The sequence below is a fragment of the Chlorocebus sabaeus genome, chromosome 10, assembly GCF_047675955.1.
Source record: "Chlorocebus sabaeus isolate Y175 chromosome 10, mChlSab1.0.hap1, whole genome shotgun sequence".
NCBI lineage: Eukaryota > Metazoa > Chordata > Mammalia > Primates > Cercopithecidae > Chlorocebus > Chlorocebus sabaeus.
Genome location: NC_132913.1, coordinates 49,598,664 through 49,611,198, shown reverse-complemented (window position 1 = coordinate 49,611,198; position 12,535 = coordinate 49,598,664). Strand labels below are relative to the sequence as shown.

The 12,535-nt window shown below is 35.3% G+C and overlaps 1 protein-coding gene across 2 annotated transcripts in view; it reads left to right on the top strand.

Annotated features, from left to right (window-relative positions):
* The window catches only part of KCNH7 (potassium voltage-gated channel subfamily H member 7), a 472,939-nt gene that overhangs the window by 436,988 nt on the left and 23,416 nt on the right, over window positions 1-12,535 (top strand). For both annotated transcript variants that reach the window (XM_073019761.1, XM_038002006.2), the window contains exons 10-11: window positions 791-996; window positions 3,254-3,350. In XM_073019761.1, coding sequence (XP_072875862.1) covers window positions 791-996; window positions 3,254-3,350 — 303 coding nt within the window. The remainder of the gene's footprint in view (window positions 1-790; window positions 997-3,253; window positions 3,351-12,535) is intronic.

The window sequence follows — 12,535 nt, the reverse complement described above, 5'->3', positions numbered from 1 at the left end:
ACACAGTGCCTGGCACCTACTGGTCCTCAATAAATATTTGTTACTGTTGCTGTTGTTTTTATCTTGTCATGGAATAAGACCTTGAAAAGCAGGTAGTATATGGCTAGGCAGAGGTGATGGGGAAGCCCTGTTAGAAGCTGGACACTGAAATAACCCTAGATTTTACAGAAGAGCAAGGACAAATTTCCCTAACAAAGGCCATATAACAAAAAGCAGGACTACATATGTTGAGAAAATATAACTAGATGTATTAAGCAGTTGGGCATATTTAATAAGGGCAAATTCAAATGTGGTTTTTAAGAAACAAGGTGTATTCCAATTGTTCCACCAATCCACTAAGTGTTGAAACAGCTCCATCACAACCCCTTGCTCAGCATCACCTGCAGAGACCATCCCAAGACAGAAAGATCGTGAATCTGACTCACTGCAGCCTTTCTCATATCCCCAGATTGAAAAAATCAGAGTACACCTACCTGAAAGTATCTTTAAAATACTATATGGCAAGACCCTTTGCTAGCAAAGTGGGGCATACCGGACTGAAGATATGTTTGCTACGTTCTAGATGGTTAGCCAAATAACCAAAACAAGGAAATAAAAGAACTAATCACCCTTAGAGATAAATTTCCACTCACCAAACATAGGATGTGCATTTAGTTGAGGTGCTGGAACGTTGCTCCCAAGTCTGGTTTTCAGGGATTGATCAATTGTTTAGTGACCCCTTTCTACTTTTAGAAGGAAAACATTAGTTTGGATTCCCTTTCCCAGCCTCTTTTTCTTTTTATTTTCTTAGGAAAAAATGATATATTTGGAGAAATGGTTCATCTTTATGCTAAACCTGGAAAGTCTAATGCAGATGTAAGAGCACTCACATACTGTGACTTGCATAAGATTCAGCGAGAAGACTTGTTAGAGGTTTTGGATATGTACCCTGAGTTTTCCGATCACTTTCTAACAAACCTAGAGTTGACTTTCAACCTAAGACATGAGAGTGCAAAGGTATATGTTAACTGTTCGTTTATGTTTACATTTCTGACATGTTAGTTTATTCTTGAATTGCACAAATGCTTCTGAAAAATCAAGCAAAATTTTGCAGCAAAACTTTACAAGTTCTGAATATTTGGAAGGAAACGCCAGCTGAATATTAAAATTTCTGAATTATAGAAAAGAAATTTAGCTTAATTGCTTTCAATATGTTGAATAATTTCAAGTAGTTCAACTAGGTTTGACCTTGTAGAAGCCCTTAGGTGATACACTTGAGTTAAAATAGCCTTTGTTTATACTGTGCCAATTATTTGCTAGAAATGGGTGATTTTAGGCTGTTGAAAATTGCTTGAGTTTATCTTATACAGAGGTTAGAATAGTCTCTCAGCTATTATTTATACTATACATTGGTAATCAGTGTCTTCACAATAGTAATGAAAAAATTAACCTCATTCAAGTTTAGTTTCCTATTTAATACAATTTCCAAATCACAGAAGTACAAATTAGTCAGGTTTTACAGTATTGTTGGTTTTAATGGTGTAGAATGAATATGTAGTTTAACAGAAATAATAGTTAAATAATTGTATATGCAAGTTAACCTAGAATGAACTTCGAGTGTAGCTCTTATGTTCCGTACTCTTTTCTACTATGAAAATGTGCCCTTATGAGCTATTACTGTTCTATGGCTATAAAACTTACGTTGTAACCCAAAATTTATTACTAGGTTATTCCTCTTCTATCCCTTTCCCCCCAAAATTTCACAACTCCACTCCAATTCTGAATGCTTTTTTAAATCAGAAATCAAATATTGAGTGATTGGTACTTGCCAGTGTATTTAAATGCTAACTAATATATTCTCTGGGGGGGAAAAAAAACCCTAAAGTCAATACTTAGGTAAGAGGGGGTAGACTTAATACTTCCTGTAGTCATAGACATTCCCAAGTACCATGAGAGGCTTAAAAGAGAAAGAGGAATTTTAAGGGCCCCTAGATGTCATTTAATATCCTGATGCACCAGTTCAGATAGTTATTTCTTTCTAAAACACTGAAAAGATCTTTTTTAATTGAGGTGGAATAGATTCTAGTTATTAAGAACATATGTTTCTGTAATGGTTTTAATTCAGCAATTTGTCACAATCTCAGTTTTATGTCACCAACCTCATTCTGACTTTGCCTTGAAAAGTAACAAGTATCTACCTCTCATAACTTCATTATATAAAAGTTTAGTCAGCACTCAAATAAACAGGAGCTTCCATTTTTATTTACAAGACAGACAATATTAGACAGAGTGAACCAGAGAGGGAAGAAGGAGGATCTGGGAGCAAAATAATAAAGGGTTCAAAGTGTAATGTTTGTGGAATTTAACCTATGTTTATTGCTGTGAAATTTAACCTTATGATAATTACCACATCATTTAAACATCATAGCTAATCTTAACTAGTTTATACATTTTTATTTGCCATACTATAATTTATGCAAAGTTCTTTAAATTACTACAATTGACTTTTGAACAACATGGGAATTCAGAACACCAACCCTCATATAGTTGAAAATCTGCATATAACTTTTGACTCCACAAAAACTTAATTACTGATAGCCTACTATTTATCAGAAGTCTTACCAATAATGTAATCAGTCAATTAACACATATTTTATATATTTTTATAAAACGTATTCTTACAATAAAGTAAGCTATGGAAAAGAAAATGTTATTAAGAAAATCATAAGGATGAGGAAATATATTTACCATTAATTAAGTGGAAGTAGATTATCATAAAGATCATCATCTCATCATCTTCATATTTAATAGGCTATGGAGGAGGAGGAAGAGGAATGGTTGGTCTTGCTGTCTCTGGAGTAGCAGAGGAAAAAGAAAATTCGTGTATAAGTGAACCTGCACAGTTGAAGCCTGTATTGTTCAAGGGTCAACTGTATTGTTCTTACTTTTACTTTACCAAGTTGCATAAAACACATTCCACATAAAGAAATATTTTTTCTTTAAATGTTGACATCATCCCTAAACATTTCACATATAAATAACTTCTACACTATGATTTCCCCAGCAAATGTTGAAAGTACTAAAAATTATTCTATCAGTGTATTTTATATTTAAGAGATGAGTATTGAGCAGGGTATTGTAGCTGTTTGCCTGCAATCTAATAATTAAGTCTCAAGATGGTTGAAACGATATGAAATAGTAAATAGTTTACTGATAGTACATTATGTTCTAATTGGGTAATCTTTCATTTTATCTTCATGTTTCATTAACAAAGGCTGATCTCCTACGATCACAATCCATGAATGATTCAGAAGGAGACAACTGTAAACTACGAAGAAGGAAATTGTCATTTGAAAGCGAAGGAGAGAGAGGTAATTCATTCCATTCCTAAAGTTTAAATGTAGAGCATGTGGTAATTAGCCTTCTTACTTAAATGTTCATTATACTTCTGATTTCAAGAATAAATTTTACTCAGGCTTTAGAAGGGCAGATCCTTTGCTTTATTCAGTAGCTAATGATCTGGTTTCCAGTTTCTGACTGATAGCTCTCAATGATATCATTCAACAAACCCATCTGATATTCACAAGGACATCACAGATTAAGAAATAGAGTGGACTGATTTTTAAAAGACAGTCAATTCTTGTAAATTTGTTTGAGTTCTTTGTAGGTTCTGGATATTAGCCCTTTGTCAGATGAGTAGATTGCAAAAATTTTCTCCCATTCTGTAGGTTGCCTGCTCACTCTGATGGTAGTTTCTTTTGCTGTGCAGAAGCTCTTTAGTTTGATGAGATCCCATTTGTCAATTTTGGCTTTTGCTGCCGTTGCTTTTGGTGTTTTAGACATGAAGTCTTTGCCCATGCCTATGTCCTGAATGGTACTACCTAGGTTTTCCTCTAGGATTTTTATGGTATTAGGTCTAACATTTAAGTCTCTAATCCATCTTGAATTAATTTTCATATAAGGAGTAAGGAAAGGATCCAGTTTCAGCTTTCTACTTATGGCTAGCCAGTTTTCCCAGCACCATTTATTAAATAGGGAATCCTTTCCCCATTTCTTGTTTCTCTCAGGTTTGTCAAAGATCAGATGGCTGTAGATGTGTGGTATTATTTCTGAGGACTCTGTTCTGTTCCATTGGTCTATATCTCTGTTTTGGTACCAGTACCATGCTGTTTTGGTTACTGTAGCCTTGTAGTATAGTTTGAAGTCAGGTAGCGTGATGCCTCCAGCTTTGTTCTTTTGACTTAGGATTGTCTTGGAGATGCGGGCTCTTTTTTGGTTCCATATGAACTTTAAAGCAGTTTTTTCCAATTCTGTGAAGAAGCTCATTGGTAGCTTGATGGGGATGGCATTGAATCTATAAATTACCTTGGGCAGTATGGCCAAAAAAACAAACAACCCCATCCAAAAGTGGGCAAAGGATATGAACAGACATTTCTCAAAAGAAGACATTCATACAGCCAACAGACACATGAAAAAATGCTCATCATCACTGGCCATCAGAGAAATGCAAATCAAAACCACAATGAGATACCATCTCACACCAGTTAGAATGGCGATCATTAAAAAGTCAGGAAACAACAGGTGCTGGAGAGGATGTGGAGAAATAGGAACACTTTTACACTGTTGGTGGGATTGTAAACTAGTTCAACCATTATGGAAAACAGTATGGCGATTCCTCAAGGATCTAGAACTAGATGTACCATATGACCCAGCCATCCCATTACTGGGTATATACCCAAAGGATTATAAATTATGCTGCTATAAGGACACATGCACACGTATGTTTATTGCAGCACTATTCACAATAGCAAAGACTTGGAATCAACCCAAATGTCCATCAGTGACAGATTGGATTAAGAAAATGTGGCACATATACACCATGGAATACTATGCAGCCATAAAAAAGGATGAGTTTGTGTCCTTTGTAGGGACATGGATGCAGCTGGAAACCATCATTCTTAGCAAACTATCACAAGAACAGAAAACCAAACACCGCATGTTCTCACTCGTAGGTGGGAACTGAACAATGAGATCACTTGGACTCGGGAAGGGGAACATCACACACCGGGGCCTATCATGGGGAGGGGGGAGGGGGGAGGGATTGCATTGGGAGTTATACCTGATGTAAATGACGAGTTGATGGGTGCAGCACACCAACATGGCACAAGTATACATATGTAGCAAACCTGCACGTTGTGCACATGTACCCTACAACTTGAAGTTTAATAATAATAAATAAATTAAAAAAAAAAAAAGACAGTCAATTCGTTCTGAGCACAGTGTTCTGGAAGGAGGGCTGTCATTTCAGGCCAAGAGCTCAATCCTCTTACATGCCCTACAAGCATGCATGACATGGATGAAGGCCACATTAGTTAGTCCTTCTTATCCTCAGACTCTGTGGCACTTGTCACTTCTTGTTTTCTCCAGGTTTTTCTGCCTCTCTAACTATTCTTTATGCTTTGCTCATATAGTCAAAAAATATTCATTTACCATTTCACATTTTCAAGCAGTTACTCAATGTTCTGAGAAATAAGTTGTGCAGAACATCCCTCATCTTCCCTAGAGAGCGAGATAGACACACCCTCAAATAGTAGGCTCTGTAACAGGAATAGGTATTCCTCAATGGGAGCTCAGATGAGTGTACATTTAACTGTTCTTGGCAGATGGGAGAAAGTTTTCCTGAAGAAGCTTTCACTCTTGCCTCATGCTGATCCAACAAACATTCTAGTCTTTACCTTATTTGGCCCCATAGCTGCATCTTTCACTATGAACCAATTCCCTTCTTTTTCTTGCATACTCTTTTCTCTGTGTCTGTAATACTTCAATCTTCCTATTTTCCTCCCACCTTCATGAACTCACTGAAGACAATTTCAAGATTATTATTTTCTACACCAGTGTTAATTTGTTAGACTTTTAAGGCATAGTCCTAGGCTCCTTTTTCTTCTCATTCTATATCATACTGTTTCTCAGGGTGATCCCATTTATGCCCACCATTTAATTATATCCTCATATAGGAGATGTGCATATTTACATGTTAATCCCAGACCACCTGAGCTTCAGTCCCACATATCCAATCGCCTATAAAATCATCTACCTGAAATCTCAAAGGCAGCTCTAACTCAACATTTCCTAAACTGAACTCATGGTGCACCCTGGAAACCTGTCTCCTCTTCAATTCCCATGCCTCTACAGATGGTGACTCTATTCAATCAATTGTGCAAGCCAGATATCTTGGAGCCAACCTTCTCACAACCTCTCCAGCAACTCTGGCAACAAGTCCTATTATTGCTACCTCAAATAAATCTCCATTTAGTCTTCAAATTAGGTCTCCTTTTGGTTAACTTCTCTCCAACCACTTAGCCACAGCTCTGGACCAAGCTACCATAATCTGCCACCTGGAATATTGAAACAGCCTTCCAAGTTGCCTTCCCACATGCAACTTACCCCTCTTTCATCTATTCCACACTGGACTTCTGTTGATTTTTTTTCTAAATGCAGTTATGTTTATGTCACCCACATATTCAAAGCCCTCTAAGGACATCCTATGCCCTTAATCCTTATTAGGGTGGGTCTTAACTTACCTCTTCAGTCTTATCTCCTAATATCCTTCCCTTAACTACTCCCATCACTCCACTCCTTCCCCCATCAGTTCACCTCTTCAGCAACATTTACTCCAGGTGTACTTCTGTGTTTATTTGCATCATTATTTAATCAATGTTGTCTGCCTCTAGATCATAAGTTCTGTGGAAGTGGAAAATATTTGGTCCCCTGTAGTTTTAGTGCTTGCTGCACAGCAGATGCTCAACAAATATCTGTGGAAAGAATAAATGAAATAGAATTTGAGCATCTTTCTTTTTATTCTTTTCCCTTTTCTTGCCTTCCTATGCCAAGTTCTTTTGTTCACTCTCTTTTCTCCTCAATGAATCCTCTTTCTAGGAGAGCATCTACTAGCTTTAGCTTGCTCCACATTTCAATTGAAACAAACTGCCCACTCCACCATGTACACTGTTTCTGTGGTTTTGGTTATAATATTCCCTTAATTCATTTGCTTCCTTGTCCTCAACAAAACACACACACACACACACACACACACACACAAATTCATACCACACCAGTTTCATCCACTAAAATTCAATTTTTAACAAAGTCAATCTCCAATGATATATTTAATGTGAATTGTTTCTTGATCTCCTCAAATGTAAACCTTCTGTTTATGAATTCTCAAAGCACTTACTTCTTATAATATTGTCAAAATATGCCCTGTACAATGGCTACTGGTATATTTTTTTCCTTTGCCTTTGCCAAACTGTAGATTACTTTAGCAAACAATGGTTGATAAATATTTGTTGAATTGGACTAATTATTGATTCTTCTGGCTGACTGTAGAACAATAGATTACTCATAGATAGTTGATAATTTTGTTCTGCAAAGTCTTTAATTATTTTCTTGGTGACTTTTCCTAAAATCAGAACCACTACTACTAAGCAGTTCTTCCACAGAGTTCATCTAAATCCCTTATCCTGAAGTTCAGCTCTTATATTTATCTCACTGGAAATGAAAAACAGGTTAACAATGTGGTCAATATAATAATGTCCTCCACATAGTCGAAGGTTTATTAAATCTCCTTTCAATCTCGCTCAGTTTCCTCATTCTTAAGCCAAATTATCTAATGTTTTTATCTCCCGATAAGGCCCTGAGAGCAATGTCACAATTTGTACTGTTCTCATGTAACTAGACATTTCTGTTGATTTTGAATACTGTCCCTTTAATCACAGGCTTAGTCTATGAGTCCAATTTTATATAAAGTGTAAGTGCTAAGGGATTTTCTGCCTACAGCTCTTTGATGTTTCCTGGTTGTGCCAGTAAGTAACCATGAGTTGGTCAATGTGAAAACACAGTTAACCAGCGCCCAAGAGCCTATTCCAAAGTCTTTAGGAATCCAGGGTGCTGCGGGCAATTATAAAATTTGCTGAAAGCAATTTAGTCCCTGTCATCCAAATCTAATTCTCTTAAGGTGAGCATTCATCATAGAGTTATTGATGTAGCATCAACATATAGGAGAAAAATACACATAAAGAACAGAGTACAGGGGATCATTGATGCTGAACGATTTGTGGATACAGAAACTGAAATTTTCCCTTGAAATGCATTCATTTTTGTAGTGTTAATTTATTACTCGTATGAAAGGAAACCTTGAAGGCAGACATTCAAGAGTGCTGTTGCCTGTAAATGAGCAGTGGCATCAAGAATCAGAGAGAAGACTGTTTCTGGGCACTAGCAGCAGACAGAGGTTGAGTCCTGCATTGCCACTCCCTACCTACTGAGTGGAACAATGCAACTTGACTGGCTTTAATCCACACCTGCTGCCTGCCGCCTGCCACTTCACTTCCAGTCGTGCCTCTCACAAGGTTCTAAAGAGCTCACATTGAATAAGACATAATTTTTTAATGAACTGTGTAGAACCTCTGGAAAGCTGAAAAACAAAATATATACTTATATTGAATACATAATGAACTTGTCGATGAGGGTGGCTTGTTCTCATGAGCTGTACATTTTTTTTTCTAGGGAAAAATCCCACTTTCCTACAGGAGAGACTTATAAGTGCAGGTAGAAATTTGAGAGCACCCTGTATTTTTAAAGGTATCTTCAAGTAGTTATCTTTTCTTCCTAAAATTCTGGCATGGAGGTGCCCAGGACCTCCCCAATATGACAATGTTCATTGTAGGAAGAAGTGCTACAGCTCCTGAGATGGAAGTAAAATATTATTACAGAAAGTGAAGAATAAAAATGATGCTTCAATGACCTGCTCAGTGGCCATGAGCATTGTTAAGGTGGCTGGGCAGAAGAGAAGTAAATGAAAAAAATGCTGAAAAATCATCTCTATTTACGTGGTCTTAAAAGTTGAACTGTGCCTACTCCATTGTAAGCCAGATCCATTAGGTCATAGAAGTAATAATTCTTCTAAAATTTTGTGTTGTGTACGTTGTATAAAATACAGGGTATATTTGTAAAAATAGCATATATAATGGCACAGGATATATAAATATACATATGTGTATACATAATTTATATATTATAAAATATATAAATATGTGTGTATGTGTATATATATATAATGTGCCATTAAACACTACACACATACATTTATGTATGTTTACTTACAGAGCTTATAAGACCAAATATTTGCAGTGTTCTGCTCAATGCTTTCTGTTGACAGAAAATACAGTATCAAAGTGGCTACTAATGGTTAATTAGGAGGTGACCTTTTGGCAGAGAATAATCCAATGAGGGCAGCAGTGTAACTAGGTGCAAACGATCACCCATTCATTTGGAGTCCATTGTCATTGAGTACCCACTGTGTGCTAAGCGCCCTGAGTTTTTTCATGTTTATTTCTACTTTAGTCTCAAAAGTTTGTCTTAACATTTTAGAGAAAATTCTTCATTGGCTAACAAGAAGACAAATAGATATTCCTTCTGAATTGTAGTTAGCGTCTGCATACTTACCCTCTTCAATCTTCATTATATTTTCTAGTTAATTTAGCAGAAAAAAATAAGTGTTTCTACAGAATTCTGAAGAAATTATTTTTACTATTTTGTACCAAGTAGTGAGTAGAAAAAAAGAGGACCTGGAAGAGGAAACTTTTTACTCTATTGGTTTTATTGTGTGGAAACGCCTCAAACATTGTGAAAATTAGTTCTTGCTGATGTTATACATTTTAAGAGAAATCCTATTGGTATATATTTTAAGTAAAGCATTGATGTCACCTGAGGTCACCTCTCCCAGAACAGATTTGGCATGTATTCCTTTGCTTCCCATTCCTCATCAGAACTCTGCAGAAGTATCTGAACCCACTCTTCCAAATATCCCTTCTCTATACCTTTTCCTACTTCCTTTTCCAAAAGAATAAAAATAATGTTCAAGAATAAAGTTAGCAAGTAGCCTCAATTATATAGGACTTGAAAAAAATCATCGCGTCAGAAAGAAAATAATTTTTCTTAGCAAAAGGGACATTGACCTGTGAAGTTAAAGAATGCTGAGCTTGTCCTTCCTAACCTGGAAATATTCTTACTCTCTTGATTTCCAAAAGCTAAGAAACAATTATCAGAGCTCCAAAGATCCTCTTACTTTGCTAATAGATTATCACAATATACTCCGTTGTAAAGAACAAACTGCCAAATATGAAAAACAAAACAAAACAAAAAAGACAAACAAAACAAAACAAAAAAAGCCACAAGAGTAAAACATTCAAACAGTGTTAAAGATGTGTCTATAACAACCGAAGAGATGGAAATCAAGGTGAAAGATTGGACATAAATGGTTCTGCATGCATGATGACAAACAAGAATGCTTTTCAAGAGATACACACATCCTAAGAGTAGGGAAGAAAACTTTACTCATTTCCCTATCCATATAATTTTATTAAAATGATCTCTTCAATATATGCTCAACAGGAAAAATCCAATGTTCCAGAAAATAGAGTAGAAGTGTGTTCAACTCATTACATTTTGTATTTCAAAGGATAGCAATAAACACTATCACTTTGTTATACTGGTTTAGTGATTTTCCATTGCCATCCAAAAGCCAATAAGTGTTAAGTGTTTCTCCAAAATAAAATAATCCTATGAAAATTATTGAAGGGGTTAATATATTCAGTGATGAACTTATTTCTATAGAAGAGTGATAATTCTATTCTGGTTTATTAGATTATTTAAATATATTGGTATTATACTTTGGTATGTCTTTGAAATATCTTCTTCAATAACAATGATTAGCTTTTTAAATCTATTTTAGTTATCTATAAAAGTATCTTTTCATCTTTTCAAGTTTTATTGAGGTATAATTAACATGTAAAAGTTGTACCTATTTATGGTATATAAAGTGATTTTTTTCATATTTGTATACATTATGAAATGATTACCATATTTAAGCTAATTTAACACACTCATCACTCACATAGTTAACTGTGTGTGTGTGTGGGGGAGAACATTTAAGATCTAATCTCTTAACAACTTTCAAGTATATAATACATTTACTATAGTTACCATACTGTAGAATAATGCTCCAGAATTTATTCATTTTGCATGTCTGAAACTTTTTACCTTTAAACCAATATCCATCTTTTCTTTATTTTAATTTATAAAATTGTTAATTTTTGTATTTGTATAAAACATATTCATCTAGGCCCCTTTCAATATCCTTTAGAGCTATAGGAAGGCTAAAGTGTGTGATCTTAAATGAAAAAATACTTATTTTAGACTCCAATTTTCCAATGTAATGCTTTTTTCATGGCATATGGCTGGGAATTGCTCAACTTATTTCTAATTTGTCACCTGTGGGAAATCTAAAACGCAAATGCTGAGAGAGTACCTTAAATGCTTGTCTTTGACCAAAGCTTAGGTCTCCCTGTGGGGTCTGACAAATAAAAATGGTAAACTGAGAGGAAGACTCCATAAAAGACGGAGTGAGCACGAATGTTTATTCCAGGTTTTTTGAAAGGAACGATTTTATATTATCATTCTTAAGATAAATGGGTCAGCCATTCCATTAGGACACTTATTCTATGCTCTTGAATTCATTCTAAACTCAGAGAGACACTCGTAAGACGAGTCACAAATGCTTTAGAATTGTGTTCTGTGAAAAAAAAGGAGATGAACTGTTCGCCTAGAGAAGCAAGGGAGAAAAAAAAAGGTTTTGCGTCTTCTGAATCAGAGGCAAATTTGTGGTTTAATTAAACAGACATGGCTTTTTCTTTGTATAAAATGATGGTAACAGGAAAGATTATGCAATCAGATAACTGCCCTTCCTTAGAATATTATTTCTACATAGAATATAAATAGAATTAAGAAAAAATAGTACCTGATACTATTTAATGTCTATCAAATAATTCAGTTTAACTGGAAAAAGGCAAAAATAGTACAGCCCATCAAAATTTAGAAGTACCTGGAGGCTAATTATAATGCATTTCAGCTGCCCAATTTCATGTACATATTACATCAGCCAGTCTTCCAGCCAAAGCCCGAACAGTTTCCGTTTTTAACCTACAAATAGATTGTCATTTCAACTTTCATTTTATGTGATAGAAAATGAAGCTTTAATTTATCTAGTATGGAGTGAAAAAATGTTGTTTCAGTGGGGTTGTATCAAAGAAATTGTTCATATGGTTTGGGTGATAGTCCAGCAGCAACGAATACAGAAATAAAGGTGGGGTTTTTTTTTTCTCCTTACCAATGGGGAAAATTCAAGGATATCAAATTTTTGTCTTCTTCTTTTACCTGATTCTGCTTTTACCTGAAATTTTTGCTAAAGAATTCTGTCCTATGTACACGAAGCAATTTTCTCCATTTTACTATACAACTAAATGATAGTAATTCCTCACTGACCACATTTTGTAAACACATGTCCAAGGTGAAATCAGCAAATTATAATTCAACTAACAATGTATGTTAACTGGTGAATCTTGTTCACGAGCATCCAAAATGAAGTCATAAGTTAGTAAACTAAGACTGAAGCCCAGCATGGTAGGTAGAACAGAACATTCTACCATGTGTAAGGATT